This window comes from Muscardinus avellanarius (assembly GCF_963383645.1).
Source record: "Muscardinus avellanarius genome assembly, chromosome: 4".
Taxonomy (NCBI): domain Eukaryota; kingdom Metazoa; phylum Chordata; class Mammalia; order Rodentia; family Gliridae; genus Muscardinus; species Muscardinus avellanarius.
The window spans coordinates 52,610,017-52,633,830 of record NC_137789.1 but is presented as its reverse complement, the minus strand read 5'-3'; the positions used below and the strand labels follow the sequence as shown (position 1 = coordinate 52,633,830).

The 23,814-nt window shown below is 44.6% G+C and overlaps 1 protein-coding gene across 3 annotated transcripts in view; it reads left to right on the top strand.

Annotated features, from left to right (window-relative positions):
• Positions 1-23,814, top strand: part of WWP1 (WW domain containing E3 ubiquitin protein ligase 1) — a gene marked incomplete at both ends in the record, with an annotated part of 78,400 nt that overhangs the window by 47,343 nt on the left and 7,243 nt on the right. For all 3 annotated transcript variants that reach the window (XM_080694547.1, XM_080694548.1, XM_080694546.1), the window contains 5 exons: positions 3,606-3,765; positions 6,736-6,869; positions 6,978-7,118; positions 11,477-11,597; positions 15,638-15,742. In XM_080694547.1, the coding sequence (XP_080550673.1) occupies positions 3,606-3,765; positions 6,736-6,869; positions 6,978-7,118; positions 11,477-11,597; positions 15,638-15,742 (661 nt within the window). The remainder of the gene's footprint in view (positions 1-3,605; positions 3,766-6,735; positions 6,870-6,977; positions 7,119-11,476; positions 11,598-15,637; positions 15,743-23,814) is intronic.

Below are 23,814 nucleotides of genomic sequence, written 5' to 3'. Positions count from 1 at the left end.
AAATGACAGTTTACTACAACTGACAAAAAGTGATGCAGGACCAGGCAAAACTGGTGGGAAAACATTTATGATGGTATATGTGGGATTATCAGAGTTTTGTTTATATTAACATATTTTATCATCTAAAACATTAAGCTTTTTTTCATAAAGAAATACTGCCTACCATGGTAAATGTTTATACCACATCTTTTATGAAATATTCTCAATTTCAGAGATTTTTCAGACATTTAAAAAATGGTATATCACAGAAGTAAGCAAATGTGGGTATTATTTTCTGGTGTCTGAGTTTAAAACATTTATATTCTTCTTTCAACCCTTATTTGCCTCAACTTTTTAGATCTAGGTTTATTTTATTTTATTTATACATTTTTTGGTTTTGGTACTGAGAATTGAACACAGGTGCATTCTACCTCCCGGCTACTTTGAAACAGGGTCTTGCTAGATTGCTAAATCTCACTAAGTTGCTGAGGCTGGTCTTAAACCAGCCATCCTTCCGTCTCAGCCATCCCAAATACTAGGATTATAGGCATGCCCAGCTTAGTTTTATATTGTGTGGTGTGTGTTTTTTTTAATCCCCATTCACCCATCCCTACCCACAGTACTGGAGATGGAATCCAGGGGGCACTCGACCACTGACCTATATTTTCAACCTTTTTTTTAAATTTGCGACTTTCCTGAAGTTTCTGAGGCTTGCCTCCAATAGAATTGCCATACTCTTACCTCAGCTTCTTGAGTATCTGGGATTACAGACATGTAGCACCTCTTTTTTTTTATGACAGCTTAATGCATATAGTCAATTCCTCTATATCATGATTTTCTTATTTCTAAATTCTTTTTGGGTGGGAAGCAGGTACTAGGAATTGAATCCAGGGGCATTCTACCTCTGAGCAACATCTCCAGCCCTTTATTTTATTTTGAAACACTGTTGCTAAGTTGTTGAGGGTCTTGCTAAATTGCTGAGGTGGGCCTTGAACCCATGATCCTCCCATCTCAGCTTCCCAAGTACTGAGCGGGCCTTTGCCATCATACTTGGCATTCCTAAATTTTTTATTTGATTCATGTATTAGTGAGCTAGACTCATTTGATTTATTCAAGAGTCTGCAGAAGTAATATGTTCCTATAGTCTTTACACATTTGAAAATGTTTTCTTTTGATTTTACACACAGATTTTGCCTCACTGGATATGCATTTCTTGCACAAAACTTGTCTCTCCAATACTCTGTACAGACATTGTTGCACTGTTTTCTAGTATTGAATGTCAGTACTGTGACTCTGATGTTCTCCCTTTGTAGGAAACATTTTCTCTGGGTGCTCACGCAGTCCTTTTCCTTAAAGTTCATTAATTTCACTGTTGATTGTTTTATATCTTTTTTTAGGAACATATTAAGATCTTCCTTAATTTCAGGGAAGTTTTCTTCTATTGTATCTTTGAATATTTTTTTCTGTTCCATTTGTTCCATTTTTCTTCAGGAACATCAATCATGGGTATGTGGAATCTCCTTTGTCAGTCTTACGTGTCTGTCATCTTTTCTCTAATCATTTTTATCTTTGTGCTTTTCCATTTTGTTTTGAACTTTTTCAGGCCTATCCTCATGTCACTGTTTGCAGTATTGTCCTATGTTTTGCTGCTTCTAATGTGATTTTTCTTCATTAGTGGTTCTTCTGTTTTCTTCATTTTCTTCTCTAGGCTCTGCTAGTTCATCTGTTGTATCATGATTTTTTTTCAACCTTCTTGTCTCTTCATTTTATTTGAGAGTATAGAGAAGATTATGTTGAAAGTTAATTCTGCCTCTTACTACTTAGAATATTTTCTTCTTTTCTGGTAGTAGGGCCAGGTTAGGTGCCTTGTTATAGCCATTCTTCTTTTGAATGGGCTGCTGTTTGCTCAAAGTGATCTGAGAGTAACTGGTAATTTTATTCCTAATTTTTGTGTGAGTATCTAAATACACTCTAACTAGACCTACCTACTCAGTACTCTTTCCTGTGGTTATGTCTTTCTTCAGCCTTATCCTAGAAGTCACTTGGTTCAACTATATGTCAGGACTGGACTTTGTTTTAATAATTGATGTTTATTATTTCTTAGTTGTTTGTGGTAGAAAAGCATTTGTAAACAGGTTGCCAGGGCAAATGAACCTGCAGAGAGGTGGTTTGTTATGAGTTAAAATTTTGTAAATTACTTGATAACATTTTAAAAATTACCAGATTATGCTTAGGATGTTGTTAAAATTATGTCATTTTAAAACTTTAGACCCACATTTTCACCTTATTTGCATTAGTTGGCTGAATATGAGTAGCTATTTTCCTTTTAAGGTAGCATTCAATTCTGTTTCATTAAAGTGCCACGACTAACCAGATTAAAGACGAGGATAAGGTACCTAGAAGTTCTCCTTCCTTGTATCCAGTAATTTGATCAGGGCTGTAGTGAGGAATAAGGGATAATGGCTAAGCAAAGAATACAAATCCCACATACTCACTGGTAACAATAAGCATTTGAACTTGAAATCTTGCTTTTAAAAAAAGTTGCTGTTAAAAGTACCTTATGCAAATTGAATTTATTTTTTTTTATCTAATGGGATTTCATCTGTTGGATTTTTAGAGTGAGGCATAGTAGGTGATAAAAAGTAAGAGATTGCTTACTACCTTTAAAGTCCTTACCTTTTAAAGTTGTAGTTCAATTTTTAATATATTGACAACAAAATAAAACCGTTCCATAGCCACAGTGCTATATGCCTCAGTGTCACCAGCAAATATTTATTAAGACATATTTTGGTACTTGGGGTTTTAGTTTAGTGGTAAAATGCTTGCCTGGAATGTGTGGGACATTGGGTTTGATCCCTAGCATCTCTCTGCAAAACAAAGACCCTATTGGGTGTGTGTGTGTATGTATATATGTATATGCACACACACTATAGGATATATGTATCTCCTAAAGTGTTTATAAAGTTAAGGACACAATATATATATATATATATATATATATGTGTGTGTGTATTTATATATATGTATTATATATATGTATTTGTATATATGTATATATGTTTATATATATAAAAACATATGTATATATGTATATATGTTTATATATATATAAACATGGCTTTTGCCTTTGAGGAGATTGCCCTGGTGAATGGGGCAGGTCATGCATAAAAATAAATACTCTTTTGAAATTGTTACCACAAAATGTTATCACAAAATAGTACATGACTGATATAATTTAGTGAGATTGCTCCAGAAATTTCTGAAATAAAATTTAAGCTGCAGTGAAAAAGTGGGATTTAAGTATGAATTGAATTCAAGTTGAAGAGATGTATTCCTATAAAAGTTTTGTATAGAAATAAGCATGTATCTATGAGCAGTGATTTTGTAGTTTGGCAATGCAGGAACTAGCAGGTAACTTTAAATGGAAAGTCAGATCATAGATGACTTCAATGGAGAGCTGAGGAATTGGGTAGTGGAATGGTTAAAAGCTGTTGAGCTCATGTATGACATATATATACACACATATGTTTATTATATATACATATATATATAGGTGTATTTAAGACTTGTTTTTAAGTTCATATATATAGGAATGCTAAAAAATGTCTTGACTTATTTTCTTATAGAGAATGGTTTTTCTTGCTTTCACATGAAGTTTTGAACCCAATGTATTGCTTATTTGAGTACGCAGGCAAAAACAACTATTGTCTACAGATAAATCCAGCATCAACCATTAATCCAGACCATCTTTCATACTTCTGTTTCATTGGCCGCTTTATTGCAATGGTGAGTTCCTGACTTTCAGTTATTTTATTTAAATCTGTCTTATTTCAAAAATGTTTTATGAGGACTAGAAAGAGAAAGATAAGTATTATAGTTATTATTCATAAAATTTGTAACCAAGCATGTTTACTTAGGAAGAAATGGTCAAATATAGTTTATATTTTGATTACTTGTATGAAATCAAATAATGAGTATGAGAATTATTTATGTAGCTATGTAGCCTTTATAAAATAAAGCTTAATTCTAGTAAAACTGTGGTTACTTTTTTATAAAAGGAAAATCAGAATTATCTAATAACTGCTCTTGATTGATGTTTATGGAATTTTCAGAGCTTTGCCGAAGCTCTAGAATTAGTTTTTGAGAAATATTTTTATATATCATCTATTCATTGAAACAAATATTGAGATTCTACTATAATACTAAAGTATTCTAGACATTTGATGTTAGAAAAAGATGCAGTCCCTACTCTTAGGGAGCTAAATTCTTTAAAAGGGAGAGCAGTAATAGACATGTGCTACTAAGGGAAAGGGGAGTGGAGAGTGTTGCTCTTTTATAAAATGTGGTGAAAGAAGTCCTCTGATGGAAGACACATGAACAGAGGCATGAATATAGCAAGGGACTAATCACACAGATACCCTGGAGAAGAACATGTTAGGCACAGGGAACACCAAGACAGTGGCTCCAAGGAGGAAATGCATTTTTGGTTGAGAAACAGACCAACATGATTGGAGTGGAGTATTTGAAAGAGAATGTGGTAGGAGGTGAAATGCTATGTAAGACTTTTTATTCACTAAGAGAAAATAGGGCAGTGAGTGGCATGGATTAAGCAACATAATCTAACTTAAACTTTATTAAACTTGCTTTACTTCTCTGTAGAAGAGAGACTACAATTGGGGGCAGAGGAAAGGAAGGGCAGAGGCAGGAAGACCATTTGTAACAATCTAGGTGAGAGAGGATATAGTGGCTTGGGTTGGTGTGGTGGAACAATGGAAGAATGAGAAATGGTTTGGATTCTGCATATATTCTAAAGTTAGAGCTAAAAAGGATTTTCTGTGAGTTAAGTATAACACCAAAATTAATGGCATGTACATCTGGCTACAGTTGGCATTTCCTAAGATGGACAGAATTGTAGCAAAAGCAAATTTTGGGGTTGAGGGAAATTAAGAATTTGGATTTGACTTGCTTAATTTGGGATGCCAATAGACATCCATATGGAGATACAGAATATGTAGTTGGATATTAAATCTGGTGATGATGGGATGTCTTGATTAGGGAGGCATTTGGGAGTTCTGGGCATGTAGAAAATATTAAAAGGCTATGTGACTGTTTAAGGTATAGGTGTGGACAGAGAAAAAGGTTATAAATTGAGGAAATAAGGAATCATCAAAAGAGCTAAAGTAGAAAAATCAAGAATGATTCACAGAAGACAAGAAGAAAGTTTCAAAAAGGGAGATACAGTCAGCTCTGTCATATGTTACTGTCAAGATGAGCAATATGAGTCTTTAGAATTGACTATTTAGCGACAAAGTTAAAGATTCTCATGAGTGATGGGATAGAAAGCTTGAGGAGAGGGAAATGAAAAGGGAATGGAGGGAGAAGAGGACACAGCAAATATAAACAAATATTTTAAAGAAGTTTGCTGTAAAAGATCATAGAGCATTGGGCAGTAACTAGAAATGAGTATGGGGTCAACAGTGAGAGGAGAATAGAATATTTGTATTGCTGATAATGCTGATCAAATAGTAAAGAATTTGATGAACTCACTAATAAAAGGATTATGGAAGCAATGACTTTAAATTGGAGAGAGAGAGGAAGATATTTATTCACTGCACACAGAGGTTATAATAGAAAGCTTGTTCATAATACAAGTGTATGGATTCAGATGCTAGTAATGAACGGATTTGGTGAAATCACAGAAGTTCTCATCTGATACTATTTCCTTGGTGAAGTAGGAATTAAGACCGTCAACTCAAAATGAGAATTCGTGCAAAAGGTATTTGAGGGAAGAGAATTAGGAGTGAAATAGGCCTCTTAAGGAGAGTGGGAAAGTGACTATGGTAGGGCAATATCAGCTCCAGGCAGCACCAAGTTTCCATAGTTGTTTGTTGGTCATGAATGAGTTAGTTTGTACATGCATTTCTAGTATGTTCTACTGTGTAGATAAAGGCATTGAGTAAATTGAAAGCTGAATTTAGCTAGGCTTGGATTTTGCCTGATATACAGTGGAAGAAACAGGGTTTGAAGGTATACACGAGGGTAATATGAATGACTGATAATAAAATCTAAACTGAGCAAAGGCAGACTCACTTTATGACGAGGCCGAGAGACAATGATGAGGTAGGTTCACTGGATTTGTTACATCGTGATGGTCTCAAACACTGCTGGGGCCTCTGCAACTGAGACCCTCAGCAACATAGTGAGACCCTGTTTCAAAAGAAAAAGGGCTTAGGTTGTAGCTCTGAGGTAGAGTTTCCCCTCCTCCATCCCAGGATTCAGTCCTCAATATCTCTTGAAAATACTGCTGAGAGCCTGTTCTTTTTTATATATTGGCTCTTGTGAATAAGAATGAAGGTACAGTGATCCTGAAAACCCTTCAGGCAACTATTGAAAATAAGAAAAGAATAGGAATGGGGTCCTCCCAGGTGTACAGGGTACTTCATTTCTGTATTCAATTAGACTAATTTATAAAATATATTAGAAAGAGTATGGGGGTTGGTAATAAAATCCTTTACCATCCTATTTATAGTCTTTGGTAGTACATTGTATAGCCAAGTGTTTTACCTCCATAAAATAGATCTTTAATATGTTTTTCATACTTACCATTTTATCTAATTTTTAATATTCATGATTTTTGCTGTTCACTTGCAAATGTCTTGTTTATAAATCTTGATGATTTCTCTGATATTATTGTGTACCAAATAAATTATTATTTTGTAAGTTTTAAATAAAGTTTTTTTTTGTTTTTCTTGGCAGGCACTATTTCATGGAAAATTTATTGATACTGGGTTCTCTTTACCATTCTATAAGCGTATGCTAAGTAAAAAACTTACTATTAAGGATTTGGAATCTATTGATACTGAATTTTACAATTCCCTTATCTGGATAAGGTTTGAAGATTCCTTTTTTCAATAAAATACATTTTTGAAACCCATTAAATGTTTTATTGATTAGCACATACATAGATATATGTATATGTGTTTTTTTTTTTAATCCAGAGACAACAACATTGAAGAATGTGGCTTAGAAATGTACTTTTCTGTTGACATGGAGATTTTGGGCAAAGTTACCTCACATGACCTGAAGTTGGGGGGTTCCAATATCCTGGTGACTGAGGAGAACAAAGATGAGTATATTGGGTAAGGTGATACACTTTATGTAATTTAATTTCTAGAACTTGTAGAATGCACTAAAACAAACTAAATCTTCTGTCTGTACCTAAATCTCTTCTTTTTTTTTTTCCCCCTCCTTTGGGATGTTCTTAAGAGTTGCAATTTTCTTGGAATAGATTATGTGAGGACCTTTGTTTCCCTGTACCATTTCTTGTAAGCATTCTGCCTTTGGCGAGATCAAAAGTAGGAGAACATGGATGCTGAAAGGGAGCACTGGAAAAGCTGTAACACCCTCATTTGTAGGTGAAGGGACTGAGATTCTTGGGTAGATGCAAAACCAAATCTGCACCCAGTTCTTGGCTGTTGGTCAGATGTTCCTTCCCAGTCCATGTCTCTTCCCTGTTTGTGACTGTGCTCTTCACAGTGCTCCACCACCTCCCATTTGAGACCCGTGAACTCCTGGATTCCATGATGCCATGCCATCCTCATTTTCTTCATTTCCTCTGTCAGTGGTGTGCTCTAAATTTCTATTTCCAAAATATCTTTTTCCAAGAATATTGGTTTAACCTACTTCTCTAAATGGTATGCTACCATGGCTTCTGTTTTCGAATAAAGTAGTATCTAAACTTTAGAAATATTGTTCATTTGCCAGATAAATGCAGGTTTTTTCAGGATAGACTAGGGCAGTAAATATTTTAGATTTATGGGCCACATAGACTCTTATTTCATCTACCCAGCTCTGCAGGTATAATAGAAAAGGAGCCATAAACAATTTTTAAGCAGAAAGTGTGATTACATTTCAATAAAACTAAAATTTTATTTCATAATTTGTATATCACAAAATATTATTTTGGAGATTTTTTAATCTTTTTTAAGTTGTCATGGTCTACTCATCTTAAATTTAACACATCTAAAATAAAATTTCTTAGTTTTTCTACCCATTACTAGGGACACTATGATTTTCACCTTCATTTAGACTTAGATTCTAGTTATCATCTTTGTTTCTTCCCTTTAGTATTTGTTTGTTTGTTTATATGTATACTATTACTTTTTAGTTTTTCCATCTTTAGTTCAGTAGAGATAGATGTAACTTATTTTCTGATAGCTATACAAATTATAGTATATCTGTTTTGCATTTAGTCATTTCTGCTCCATGAGTCATCTGATCGTGTCCAGTGGGGCCACTACAAACAAGGTGGCAGAAAACCCCATGTGTCTTCTTACTTGTCTGTCTGGGAGAGATTAACAAAAAGTGAAGTTACAAAGTCAAAAGTATCTCATAGACATAACTGTGTTGTTTTCCCAGATGATTACAACAATCTTTTTCCCCCTTCCTAATTTGTAAATTTGCTACTGTCTTTGAATTCACATCCTTCCTTTCTCTTTGCCTTTAAGCTAAACGCAGCCTTCTTAGCATGGCATTCTCAGTCTCTTGCTCCCTAAACCCTTCAACAAGAGAAATTACCAATAATTAAGTTTCTTCTTTGTACATTTTTCTCTTTCTGAGATATTTTTGTTTGACTTTGTTATACTATAAACATTATTCTTATTGAGAAAACAAAGCTATTTATTTTTAATAAAATGTATTCACCCAGACAATACATAAGGCACTGGGTTTTCTCTGTTTCGTAAGCCTTATTAAACCTTTCACAAAGCCCAACAGTAAACATTATCTAGAACAACCTAAGCATTTAAACAATGCTGTAAATGGTGTCAAACAACAAATGTAGTTTAAGCAGAACTTTATAATACAAGGTTTTATGTTATCTTGGTTACTCAGAACTTATGTTTTGTGTTAAAGTAATCACTCTATTTTAAGATATTAACTGTATAGTACCTATTGTAAAAGGTTTGATAATCTAATCTGAATACAATATTTGGAGGAATTTTTTCAGTCTCAAACAAGAACAAACTTAAGTCTTTTCAATCTTGCTTCTGAAAATTGTGAAATAATAATCTTTTTCTAGTTGTGATACCTTATTTTTAGTGTATAAAATTGACCTTTAAGAAATCTAAAAGTAACAGAGTGGTAGAAATATGTATGAAGAACCATCAGAATTCAAAGCGGGAAGGAGTTATAGCTTTTGATTGGAAGGGTCAGGAAAGCTTCATAGGATGTTGTGCATGAGTTAGGTCTTAAAATATGCATGAGGGCATGCCTGGAGTTGAGCTTCTAGGGAGGTGGAAATCAGCAAGAGGAATTGAACTGGTATTAATCCTCCAGCTACTGTGCTGTAGGAATCTTCTAAGACTTCTAAGATGGGGAGAAAGGGCGGCTGGCTAGACAGAAGGATTGAATGGTAGGCAAAAGGCACCTTAATAGAGGGAAACTGTTATTCGAAGAGATCTGAGTTTTGCCTTAAATTACAGTCATCTAAAGCAAACCAAGGTGGGATGATCAGAACTTTTTTTGGAAAGGTAATTCTGCCATCTACTTTGAGGATGAATTAGGAGTACGGTGGAAGAGGGAATAATTGCGGACAGAATACTGGTTAAGTTTTGTCAGTAATCTAGCACAGCAAGGTATCCTAGGCTTAAAATAGGGCCAGTGCACTAGAGATAAAAGTGAGGGAATGGGTTTGAGGATATTACAAAATGGCATAGATTCAACTATTGATTATATGCCATGAGGAGAAGAATAGTAAATAGACATACTTGACAATTGAGGTTTATGGATTGGTTCACAATTGGATTGTGATAGAAGGATATCCAAGGAAAGATGATTGGTAAACATTCAAGTCTGAGTAGGGAAGCAAAATTGGGGATTTTAAGAATTACTGACTTTTCTGTGATAGTTGAAATTGTATTAGTTGAAAATATTTGTAGAGAATAAATAGCTGAAAGCAAAAATCTAAATAATAACAACCTTTACAGAATAATGAACCAATAAAGGAGACAAAAGAGTCTCCAAAGCTGCATCATAAATAACATTAATGGATGCAAGACTAATTTCATGAGACTAGAAATGCCAGTTCCCGGCCAGTGTTTATAACTAGTATAGCGAATTCCTTCTGTGTTCCAGGTAGTTCTAGCAGCACAAGCACTGAAAAGGGAGTGTTGGACTTGGCAGTTAGAAGTTGCTTGATGACACTTATGAAAAAAAGTTATTCTGTTTTTTCTTGGGAAAGAGATGTTGGAAGCAGACTACCATGGTTTAAAGTTTAGATCAACAGACCAGGCACGCCTGTAATCTCAGTACTTGGGAGGCTGAGACAGAAGGATCAAGGTTCAAGCACACAGCCTCAGCAACTTAGTGAGAGCTCTCAGCAGCCCAGCCAGGCTTTGTTTCAAAACAAAAAACATAAAATGGGCTAGGGGTATAGCTCAGAGGTATAATGCTCCTGAGTTCAGTCCATAGTACCAAAAAGGGGAAAAAAAAAGTTTAGATCAACAAGAAGTGAGAAAGTGGAGACCATGAATATAGTTTACTCTTATAAATGTAGAGGTAAAGGAAGGACAGAGAATAGTTCAATAAATCTCTGGGTTGAAGGAAGGTTTTGGGGGGAAGAATTAGTTTTAACATCTTTGTGGATAAATGGGGAAAAGAATAGGAAGGTAGAGTTGAGGATTTATGCAGTAAAGTGGATTTAGTAACTAATGAAAATTAACTTTTTCTGCAACACAGAAAGTGGAATTAGAATGGGAGGAGCGTGGATAAGATGGCTGTATTTTCACCTGGTCTTCTCTTTATCAGGTAGTATATGATGTTTTTCCAGAAGATCTCTCCAGACCTGTGACCTTTTGGAAACTTTGTGTCGCCAACAGATTTTCTTCTTTCTTTGAAAAGCTGCCTTATGCCTTCTTAGAATGGTCCATTGCATCTTAATTAATTTTTTTTCTATTTTGATTAGGAAGTCTTCATGGTCTCCAACAAACCAGCATGTAAAGAACCTGTTCTCCAGTTTTAAGCCTTCTCAAACTATAAATCTATACAAGCACATGGCCCATAGACATTGTCATTACACGTTACTGAGATAATCCTCGAGCCAGAGTCCTCAGGTTTTCTTTGCAAATGCATGGTGGGAAGAGAGCCTGTTAAATCATTAGCTGTTCCCTTCCTGTGTCAGAATACAGTATTTGGAATTACTTGTCCACCTATACAAAGAAATAATTAGTGCTAGAATTTGGTTGTCTTACTGATAAGTGAAAAACACTCTTAATTGGGGAAAAATCCCTTTTAGTATCTACTGATGTGCTAGAATTATTAACTCTAAAATTACCAATGTACATACATACACATATGTACATGTGTTGTATATATACGTGTAGTATATTTAGAATGAAAGAAAGAACCTTAGAAGTTCTTTTTTTAGAAGTTCTGGGGCTTTTAATCCTTTAACATCACATAAAAGCAACCTATTTTCAAATACCATCTTTATTTTCAGTTTAATGACAGAATGGCGTTTTTCTCGAGGAGTACAAGAACAGACCAAAGCTTTCCTTGATGGTTTTAATGAAGTTGTTCCCCTTCAGTGGCTACAGTACTTTGATGAAAAAGAATTGGAGGTTAGGCTCTTTTATTATGTTATTGTAGGGAATTTTAGTGGGGTGGAGGGGCCTTTTTGCTTTAATACAGTAATATCCACACATTTTTAAATCATGTAGCATAATCTCAGATATCTTGTTAATTGTTCAGGTGGCATTAATACTAGCATTGGGTTGATCTTGATTAATTCTCTGAATCATGATGATCTCATGAGCATTCATCAACCATTGACAGCTCTTAGGGATCATAAAGAATAATTTGAACATTAATAATTTTAGGAAATTTCTGAAATTTTGGTTTATTAATGAGTTGCGTAAAAGCTCAGTTTTTAAGTTATGAATTCTTAGTGATCCTAACTGTATTTAGGCTGTTAGAAGTATATTGTAAATTCTATTTATTGTGTATATGTGATAAAATGTTAAATTTACCATTTTAAGTATACTTTTCAATAACTTTAAATATCACATTCTTGTGTGTCCAATCTCCAAAACTTTTTCATCTGAAACTCTTCCTATTAAACAATAGCTCCTCATATCCCTCAGTCCCTGTAATCATTATTCTACTTTGTTTCTATGATTTTGACTATACTTGAAATCTCCTATAAGTGAAATTACGTAGTATTTATCTTTTATCTTTTGTGACTGCTTATTTTACTTAGCATAATGTCAGAGTTTGTCCATGCTGTAGCATGTGTGAGGATTTCTTCCTTTTATAAGGCTAAATAATATTCATATATATTTATATACACATACACGTATAAGTACGTATGTATATATGTACACACATACACACACACACACACTCACACACACACACTTAGCCCAAACTATGCTCAGGAAAATTAAAATAGATTTAGATAGGTGGAGAGATGTACTGGTGGGTATTGAAAGAGTTAATATTATTAAAATGTCAGTTCTCCCCAAATTGGTCTTATAAATTAAATACAATCCCAGTCAGCATCTCAATAGATTTTTTTCCCCCTGAAGTATTGAGAATTGAACCAGGGCCTTACATTATGCTAGGTAGCCCTCTAATACTGAGCTGCGGGCCTCAGACTTGCAATCCTCCTGCCTCAGGCTCCTGAATAGCTGGGATTACAGCTGTGGGTCACAGCGCCTGCCTCCAACAGAATTAAAATTTTTGTAGAAAATAACAGGCTGATTTTAAAATTAACAAGGAACATAGAGGCTTTGGAATAGCCAATAGAACTTTGAAAAAGGACAAATGTGGAGGATTTATACAATCTGATTTCAAGACCTAATTACTATAAAGATATATTGAGGTAGTGTGCTAATATGAAAGGATACACAAATAGATGAATACCAGAGTTCAGAAATAGCAGCACACGTATATACTCAATTGAGATTCACTTTAAATGAATCAGAAATGTGAAAGTAAACAGAAAACTTAAAAATTTTGGTATAGGAAGAAGTTTCTTAGAAGAAAAAAAGCAGTAACTATAAAAGAAAAGTACGGAGAAATTTTACTTCATTAAAACTAAAAATTTCTGTTCTGCAAAAGATCCCATTAAGCCATGCATGGTGTCACATGCCTGGAATCCCAGCAGCCTAGGAGGTTGAGGCAGGAGGACACAAGTTCAAGGGCAGCATGGGCAACTTAGCAAGACCCCATCTCAAAACATAGAAAGGGCTGAGGGTTTAGCTCAGAAATGGAGCCTCACTAAGGTTAGTCTCCAGTATCACAAAACCATCACTAAGAAAAGGAAAAGGCAACCCACATACTGGGAAGAGTCGAGACAATAGTACTATGTCCAGAATATGTTTTTAAAACATTTTATAAAAAGACAAAAAAAATGTTTTTAAATGGACAAAAAACTGACCCCTAAAAAGTTATAAATAAGCCAATGCAATGGTGTTCCTCTGTTTAGGAGACCAAGACAAGAGGAACACTTGAGCCTAGGAGTTTGAGGCCAGCTTGGGCAACATTAACAAGATCATGTCTTTAAAAAAAAGAAAAGATAGGCAAAAGTGCAAGTGAACACAATGGAAGATGACTACTAGCCATTGGGGAAATATAAATTAAAACTAAATGGAAGTCAGGCATAGTGGCACATGCTGTAATCCCAGCATTCAGAAGGCTGAGACCGGAGGATTGTGTTTTGCGACAGCCTCAGCTACTTAACAAAGCCCTCCGCAACTCAGTAAGACTTTGTTTCAAAAATAAAAAGACTAAAAAATAGGGCTGGGTGTGTAGCTTGGAGGTACAGTACCCCTGGGTTCCATCCCCAGTACCACAAAAATAAATAAATAAGTAAAGTAAATGAAATAGCAGTTGGGATAGTGTCGGTAGTTTCTTATAACAATACACGTACAATTCCTTTTGCCCTAGCATTTACACTATTGGGTGTCTACCCAAGTGAGATGAAATATATTCATACAAATACTTGTATGTAAATGTTCATTGCAACATTGCTCATCAAAGCTAAGAATTAAAAGCAAACTAAGTGTCCATCAACAAGTGAATAAAAAATTGTTACATATTCATATAGTAGACTGGTACTCAGTGATAGGAAAGAATGAAGTACTGGTATCCTCAATTATAGGGATGAATCTCAGAAATATTTTGTGAGTGGGAGGAGGGAGGGAAGCAGAAAGCAGTGTGTGGGGCCTATACATGACAAAAATAGGTATATATGCATATATGTGACATTCTCAAAAAGACAAATGTACGTGATAAAATCTTTCACCTAACAGAAAGGGACAGCATGGAAAGATTGCGGATCTTGATTGTGATGGTGGTTACTGAGGTATATCTATCTGTCAAAATACATCTAACTCTATACTTAAATTTGTGCATTGAGTGTAAGTTATAGCTCAAAATTGATTTATAAAAACTTCAGAGCCAGACATGGTGGCACGCGCTTATAATCTCAGCATTTGGGAGGCTGAGAGTGGAGGATCATGGTTTACGGACAGCCTCAGCTACTTAACGAGGCCCTTCGCAACTGAGACCTGTTTGAAAAAATAAAAAGACCAAAAAAAAAAAAAAATAGGGTTGGGGGTGTAGCTCAGAAGTAGAATGCCCCTGGGTTCCATCCCCAGTACTGAAAAATAAAAAACACTTCAGACATTACATACTATATTATACCTAAAATGTTTTTTATTCCATATACATAGTAAACTGGGGCTGTTTGAAAATCTCAGGTATATAGAAGGTCTTATTCCCAAATAGGCTAGATAAATGAATAATATGGTTAGGATTTTTTTGTTGTTGTTGCTGTTTTTTGTTTGGTACTCGGAACAAAGTTCTCAGGGGTTTTCTACCTTTGAGCTACAACCTGTTCCTATTTTATTTTTATTTTGAAACAGAATCTCACTAAGTTGGTGAGGACCGTGCTAAGTTGCTGAGGCTGGCCTCGAACCCACAATTCTTCTATATCAGCCCCCCAAGTACTAGAATTAAATAGGCATGTGCCACCATGCCTGGATGTTTAGTGTATTTTTTAAGTTTTTTTTATTTTATTTTATTATTTGTGTGTGTGTGTGTGTGTGTGTGTGTGTGTGTGGTACTGGGGTTCCTGGAAGCCCTTCTACCTCCAGGCTACACTCCCATCCTATTTTTCATATTTTTTATTTGGAAACAGGGTCTCTTAAGCCAGCGCGGCTGGTTTTGAATCTGCGATCCTCCTGTCTCCGCCTCCCAAACGCGGAGATTATAAGCATGCGCCACCACACTGGCTTAAGTTTTAACTATGTAAGATAGTATAAATTTTTAAAAAATTCATCGGAAATTTATGTTTGAAACTAATCAACAGCTTGGATACCTAATCATTAAGGACATGTACTTTTCAGTATAGCCGTTCTTGAAGAATAGCTATTCTATATTTTTAGTTTGAGTTCAGAAAACATGCATAAAATATCAAAGATACATAACTCTCTTGCCATAAAATTTGTCTAATCTGCTTACTGTGACCATCATTTGCTATGTACATAGCTATATTCACATAATTATGCCCTTTGCATAACTGGAAAATTTCAGTCATATAATTATTCTCGTCACTAAATCTTTATTGTGATCAGCTGTTGTATTCATTTCCCAGGTTATGTTGTGTGGCATGCAGGAGGTTGACTTGGCAGATTGGCAGAGAAATACCGTTTATCGACATTATACAAGAAACAGCAAGCAAATAATTTGGTTTTGGCAGGTATTTATATTTTTGAAATCAAGTATTCAAAGGAAATGTTTTCTAACAAAATGTGGTTTAAAAAGTTTCTGAGGTTTGGTTTTGTTGTTACTTTTTAGTTTAGAATGCTTTCGGACATGGTTTTTAGTCTTCAATTCTAAATCTGTAGTGAGAAGTGGAAAGACTTGGTAAACATATTTTTCATTGCTTTCTTCTTTTTTTTTTTTTTTTTTGCCTTAGTATTATCATTTTTATTTTTTTTTTTTTAGCTCTTATTTTATTTTATTTTTTTAATTAATTTATTTTTTTAAATTGGTGCATTGTAGTCATATATCAATCACATTGGAGTACAAGACTTGAGAGGATATACAAGCACACATCATCCAATTAGCCCTCCTCCAGCCCCCGTCCCATTCCCTCCCCCTCCCTCCATCCCACACTTCTTTGGTGATTTACTTTGATACATTTGTTTATGTACCTCCTGCATTTTAAAGAGGCTCCGTCCTCCAGTATTACATACCCTCTGATTGGTCACATTAGTTGCTTCACTATAGGGACCTTTCTATAGCTCAACCTCTTCCTGTTGCCCTTTTCCTCCTAGTTATTGCTGATTAAGAGAAGCGTCTGATTTATATTTTCTGCGATATTTCTCTGTGCATGCTGCGTTGCAAGTACCAATCTCACTCTTGATGGTCCCAGTAGTGGCCTGGCTACTCAGTGGACTGATCCAGACCTCGCTGGCTCAAGCAGCGGCCTTGCCTCATGGGAGGACCCAGTTCTGGTCTCGCTGGCCCCTGAACCGGTCAAACCCCTAAGCTGGCTTTGGTCCCGACCTTAGAGGCCGCAGGAGTGAACTTGCCTCACGCCAGTCTCCGATGCTGGCCATTGGCCCCTGCACCGGTCTAACCCCTTGGCAGGATTCCAATCCCGGCCTCGGAGGCCCCAACACTGGTAATGCCTCATGGCAGGCTCCGATGCCGGCCTCACTGGCCCCAGCACCGGCCTAACCCCTTGACAGGCTCTTATCCTGGCCTCAGAGGCCCCAGTACCGGCCTTGCCTCAAGGCAGGCTCCGATGCCGGCCTCGCTGGCCCCAGCACCGGCCTAACCCCTTGACAGGCTCCGATCCCGGCCTCGGAGGCCCCAGCACTGGTCATGCCTCAAGGCAGGCTCCGATGCCGGCCTCGCTGGCCCCAGCACCGGCCTAACCCCTTGGCAGGCTCCGATCCCGGCCTCGGAGGCCCCAGCACTGGTCATGCCTCAAGGCAGGCTCCGATGCCGGCCTCGCTGGCCCCAGCACCGGCCTAACCCCTCGGCAGGCTTTTATCCTGGCCTCGGAGGCCCCAGTACCGGCTTTGCCTCACGGCAGGCTCCGATGCCGGCCTCGCTGGCCCCAGCACTGGCCTAACCCCTCGGCATGCTCCGATCCCGGCCTCGGAGGCCCCGGCACTGGTCATGCCTCACGGCAGGCTCCGCTGCCGGCCTCGTTGGCCCCAGCACCGGCCTAACCCCTTGGCAAGCTCTTATCCTGGCCTCGGAGGCCCCAGTACCGGCCTTGCCTCACGGCAGGCTCTGCTGCCGGCCTCGCTGGCCCCAGCACCGGCCTAAACCCTTGGCAAGCTCTTATCCTGGCCTCGGAGGCCCCAGTACCGGCCTTGCCTCACGGCAGGCTCCGATGCCGGCCTCGCTGGCCCCAGCACCGGCCGAACCCCTCGGCAGGCTCTTATCCTGGCCTCGAGGCCCCAGTACCGGCCTTGCCTCAAGGCAGGCTCCGATGCCGGCTTCGCTGGCCCCAGCACCGGCCTAACCCCTCAGCAGGCTCTTATCCTGGCCTCGGAGGCCCCAGTACCGGCCTTGCCTCATGGCAGGCTCCGATGCCGGCCTCACTGGCCCAGCAGCGGCCTAACCCCTCGACAGGCTCCGATCCCGGCCTCAGAGGCCCCAGTACCGGCCTTGCCTAACGGCAGGCTCCGATGCCGGCCTCGCTGGCCCCAGCAGCGGCCTAACACTTCGGCAGGCTCCGATCCCGGCCTCGGAGGTCCCAGCACTGGTCATGCCTCAAGGCAGGCTCCGATGCCAGCCTCGCTGGCCCCAGCACCGGCCTAACCCCTTGGCAGGCTCTTATCCTGGCCTCGGAGGCCCCAGTACCGGCCTTGCCTCACGGCAGGCTCCGATGCCGGCCTCGCTGGCCCCAGCACCGGCCTAACCCCTCGGCATGCTCCGATCCCGGCCTCGGAGGCCCCAGCACTGGTCATGCCTCACGGCAGGCTCCGCTGCCGGCCTCATTGGCCCCAGCACCGGCCTAACCCCTCGGCAAGCTCATATCCTGGCCTCGGAGGCCCCAGTACCGGCCTTGCTTCACGGCAGGCTCCGATGCCGGCCTCGCTGGCCCCAGCACCGGCCTAACCCCTCGGCAGGCTCTTATCCTGGCCTAGAGGCCCCAGTACCGGCCTTGCCTCACGGCAGGCTCCGATGCCGGCCTCGCTGGCCCCAGCACCGGCCAAACCCCTCGGCATGCTCCGATCCCGGCCTCGGAGGCCCCAGCACTGGTCATGCCTCACGGCAGGCTCCGCTGCCGGCCTCGTTGGCTCCAGCACCGGCCTAACCCCTCAGCAAGCTCTTATCCTGGCCTCGGAGGCCCCAGTACCGGCCTTGCCTCACGGCAGGCTCCGATGCCGGACTCGCTGGCCCCAGCACCGGCCTAACCCCTCGGCAGGCTCTTATCCTGGCCTCGAGGCCCCAGTACCGGCCTTGCCTCAAGGCAGGCTCCGATGCCGGTCTCACTGGCCCCAGCACTGGCCTAACCCCTCAGCAGGCTCTTATCCTGGCCTCGGAGGCCCCAGTACCGGCCTTGCCTCACGGTAGGCTCCGATGCCGGCCTCACTGGCCCCAGCAGCGGCCTAACCCCTCGGCAGGCTCCGATCCCGGCCTCAGAGGCCCCAGTACCGGCCAACGAGGCCGGCAGCGGAGCCTGCCGTGAGGCATGACCAGCCTAACCCCTCGGCAGGCTCTTGTCCTGGCCTCGGAGGCCCCAGTACCGGCCTTGCCTCAAGGCAGGCTCCGATGCCGGCCTCGCTGGCCCCAGCAGCGGCCTAACCCCTCGGCAGGCTCCGATCCTGGCCTCGGAGGTCCCAGCACTGGTCATGCCTCACGGCAGGCTCCGCTGCCGGCCTTGTTGGCCCCAGCACCGGCCTAACCCCTCGGCAAGCTCTTATCCTGGCCTCGGAGGCCCCAGTACCGGCCTTGCCTCACGGCAGGCTCCGATGCCGGCCTCGTTGGCCCCAGCACCGGCCTAACCCCTCGGCAAGCTCTTATCCTGGCCTCGGAGGCCCCAGTACCGGCCTTGCCTCACGGCAGGCTCCGATGCCGGACTCGCTGGCCCCAGCACCGGCCTAACCCCTCGGCAGGCTCTTATCCTGGCCTCGAGGCCCCACTACCGGCCTTGCCTCAAGGCAGGCTCCGATGCCGGTCTCGCTGGCCCCAGCACTGGCCTAACCCCTCAGCAGGCTCTTATCCTGGCCTCGGAGGCCCCAGTACCGGCCTTGCCTCACGGTAGGCTCCGATGCCGGCCTCACTGGCCACAGCAGCGGCCTAACCCCTCGGCAGGCTCCGATCCCGGCCTCAGAGGCCCCAGTACCGGCCTTGCCTCAAGGCAGGCTCCGATGCCGGCCTCGCTGGCCCCAGCACCGGCCTAACCCCTCGGCAGGCTCTTGTCCTGGCCTCGGAGGCCCCAGTACCGGCCTTGCCTCAAGGCAGGCTCCAATGCTGGCCTCGCTGGCCCCAGCAGCGGCCTAACCCCTCGGCAGGCTCCGATCCTGGCCTCGGAGGTCCTAGCACTGGTCATGCCTCACGGCAGGCTCCGCTGCCGGCCTTGTTGGCCCCAGCACCGGCCTAACCCCTCGGCAAGCTCTTATCCTGGCCTCAGAGGCCCCAGTACCGGCCTTGCCTCACGGCAGGCTCCGATGCCGGACTCGCTGGCCCCAGCACCGGCCTAACCCCTCGGCAGGCTCTTATCCTGGCCTCGAGGCCCCAGTACCGGCCTTGCCTCAAGGCAGGCTCCGATGCCGGCCTCGCTGGCCCCAGCAGCGGCCTAACACTTCGGCAGGCTCCGATCCCGGCCTCGGAGGTCCCAGCACTGGTCATGCCTCAAGGCAGGCTCCGATGCCAGCCTCGCTGGCCCCAGCACCGGCCTAACCCCTTGGCAGGCTCTTATCCTGGCCTCGGAGGCCCCAGTACCGGCCTTGCCTCACGGCAGGCTCCGATGCCGGCCTCGCTGGCCCCAGCACCGGCCTAACCCCTCGGCATGCTCCGATCCCGGCCTCGGAGGCCCCAGCACTGGTCATGCCTCACGGCAGGCTCCGCTGCCGGCCTCATTGGCCCCAGCACCGGCCTAACCCCTCGGCAAGCTCATATCCTGGCCTCGGAGGCCCCAGTACCGGCCTTGCTTCACGGCAGGCTCCGATGCCGGCCTCGCTGGCCCCAGCACCGGCCTAACCCCTCGGCAGGCTCTTATCCTGGCCTAGAGGCCCCAGTACCGGCCTTGCCTCACGGCAGGCTCCGATGCCGGCCTCGCTGGCCCCAGCACCGGCCAAACCCCTCGGCATGCTCCGATCCCGGCCTCGGAGGCCCCAGCACTGGTCATGCCTCACGGCAGGCTCCGCTGCCGGCCTCGTTGGCTCCAGCACCGGCCTAACCCCTCAGCAAGCTCTTATCCTGGCCTCGGAGGCCCCAGTACCGGCCTTGCCTCACGGCAGGCTCCGATGCCGGACTCGCTGGCCCCAGCACCGGCCTAACCCCTCGGCAGGCTCTTATCCTGGCCTCGAGGCCCCAGTACCGGCCTTGCCTCAAGGCAGGCTCCGATGCCGGTCTCACTGGCCCCAGCACTGGCCTAACCCCTCAGCAGGCTCTTATCCTGGCCTCGGAGGCCCCAGTACCGGCCTTGCCTCACGGTAGGCTCCGATGCCGGCCTCACTGGCCCCAGCAGCGGCCTAACCCCTCGGCAGGCTCCGATCCCGGCCTCAGAGGCCCCAGTACCGGCCAACGAGGCCGGCAGCGGAGCCTGCCGTGAGGCATGACCAGCCTAACCCCTCGGCAGGCTCTTGTCCTGGCCTCGGAGGCCCCAGTACCGGCCTTGCCTCAAGGCAGGCTCCGATGCCGGCCTCGCTGGCCCCAGCAGCGGCCTAACCCCTCGGCAGGCTCCGATCCTGGCCTCGGAGGTCCCAGCACTGGTCATGCCTCACGGCAGGCTCCGCTGCCGGCCTTGTTGGCCCCAGCACCGGCCTAACCCCTCGGCAAGCTCTTATCCTGGCCTCGGAGGCCCCAGTACCGGCCTTGCCTCACGGCAGGCTCCGATGCCGGCCTCGTTGGCCCCAGCACCGGCCTAACCCCTCGGCAAGCTCTTATCCTGGCCTCGGAGGCCCCAGTACCGGCCTTGCCTCACGGCAGGCTCCGATGCCGGACTCGCTGGCCCCAGCACCGGCCTAACCCCTCGGCAGGCTCTTATCCTGGCCTCGAGGCCCCACTACCGGCCTTGCCTCAAGGCAGGCTCCGATGCCGGTCTCGCTGGCCCCAGCACTGGCCTAACCCCTCAGCAGGCTCTTATCCTGGCCTCGGAGGCCCCAGTACCGGCCTTGCCTCACGGTAGGCTCCGATGCCGGCCTCACTGGCCACAGCAGCGGCCTAACCCCTCGGCAGGCTCCGATCCCGGCCTCAGAGGCCCCAGTACCGGCCTTGCCTCAAGGCAGGCTCCGATGCCGGCCTCGCTGGCCCCAGCACCGGCCTAACCCCTCGGCAGGCTCTTGTCCTGGCCTCGGAGGCCCCAGTACCGGCCTTGCCTCAAGGCAGGCTCCAATGCTGGCCTCGCTGGCCCCAGCAGCGGCCTAACCCCTCGGCAGGCTCCGATCCTGGCCTCGGAGGTCCTAGCACTGGTCATGCCTCACGGCAGGCTCCGCTGCCGGCCTTGTTGGCCCCAGCACCGGCCTAACCCCTCGGCAAGCTCTTATCCTGGCCTCAGAGGCCCCAGTACCGGCCTTGCCTCACGGCAGGCTCCGATGCCGGACTCGCTGGCCCCAGCACCGGCCTAACCCCTCGGCAGGCTCTTATCCTGGCCTCGAGGCCCCAGTACCGGCCTTGCCTCAAGGCAGGCTCCGATGCCGGCCTCGCTGGCCCCAGCACTGGCCTAACCCCTCAGCAGGCTCTTATCCTGGCCTCGGAGGCCCCAGTACCGGCCTTGCCTCACGGCAGGCTCCGATGCCGGCCTCACTGGCCCCAGCACCGGCCTAACCCCTCGGCAGGCTCCGATCCCGGCCTCAGAGGCCCCAGTACCGGCCTTGCCTCACGGCAGGCTCCGATGCCGGCCTCGCTGGCCCCAGCACCGGCCTAACCCCTCGGCATGCTCCGATCCCGGCCTCGGAGGCCCCAGCACTGGTCATGCCTCACGGCAGGCTCCGCTGCCGGCCTCGTTGGCCCCAGCACCGGCCTAACCCCTCGGCAAGCTCTTATCCTGGCCTCGGAGGCCCCAGTACCGGCCTTGCCTCACGGCAGGCTCCGATGCCGGCCTCGCTTGCCCCAGCACCGGCCTAACCCCTCGGCAGGCTCTTATCCTGCCCTAGAGGCCCCAGTACCGGCCTTGCCTCAAGGCAGGCTCCGATGCCGGCCTCGCTGGCCCCAGCATCGGTCTAACCCCTCTGCAGATTCCAATCCCGGCCACGGAGGCCTCAGTAGTGGCCTTGCCTCACAGCAAGCTCCGATGTCGGCCACTGGCCCCGGCGCCCGCCTAACCCCTCAGCAGGTTCCGATCACTGTCTCTGTGGTTATTATTTCAAAGGTTCCAGTTGTAGTTTATCAGATCTCTGCCTCCCCCGAATATTGGCCACTGGCATTGCCACTGCCTCCACCGTTTCAAATCCTTCCCAGGCTCTTTTTCCACTCTGAATGTTGTCCAGTGTTCCTAAGCATGCGTGATGGTAGCATTCGACATTTGGTGTAATTTCTCCAAAAAAATATAAAGTTGGTAAGATCCGGTTTCTGCTTCTCCTGAATACAAGTCTCCACCACCATCGCGAAGAACTCTTTCAACACCGCATTTCTCCTTGGTCTCCGCTAAACTCTCTCCTTATATGTGATGTCTGAGATTCTTAACAATATAGAGAAATAGCAGTCCTCTTTCACGGAGAATTTTTCCATAAGTTCCAGTGCATTTAGATAAGTTTTGTCTGCATCTCCAGTGTCCTGGCATCCATAACGGCTTTCTTACCACCTAACCGATATTTTTCTTTATCTTTTTCTGTTCTGGGCCCGGTTTCTCCAGGGGTCTGGCGTGCTACTCGCAGTTCGGCCTGGGGCCCAGAGTCCCGCGACCCGGGCCCCATCTGGCGTGCCCAGCCCGCGACCCCAGCCCAGAACCCAGCGTCTTACTTGGCCTGGTTTCTCCAGGGGTCTGGCGTGCTATGCACAGTTTGGCCTGGGGCCCAGAGTCCCGCGACCCGGGCCCCATCTGGCGTGCCCAGCCCGCGACCCCCGCCCAGAACCCAGCGTCTTACTGGGTCTGGTTTCTCCAGGGGTCTGGCGTGCTACGCGCAGTTCGGCAGGGGCCCAGAGTCCCGCGACCCGGGCCCCATCTGGCGTGCCCAGCCCGCGACCCCCACCCAGAACCCAGCGTCTTACTGGGTCCGGTTTCTCCAGGGGCCTGGCGTGCTACGCGCAGTTCGGCCGGGGCCCAGAGTCCCGCGACCCGGGCCCCAGCTGGCGTCCATTGCTTTCTTCTGAATGAGGGAATACATACTAGTCTTGCTTAAGTAATAATTTAATGGTAATGGTTATAGAAACAGCATTTTTTTCTAATTGTATCAAAGTATTCTATGAATTTTTCACTTATTTCATAGAATTTCACTTAATTCTAGAAGTAAATGAGAAAACATCTTTTTAATAAGAACATCAGTACAGGTGCTTTAATTCATCTGAGGCTGATAACATGCTAAGGAATTAGAATAATCCAAGGGATAATGTTCAGTAACAACCTTATTTATTTATTTATTTATTTATTTTTGTTTTGTTGGTATTGGGATTGAACCCCAGGGCATTCACTGAGATACA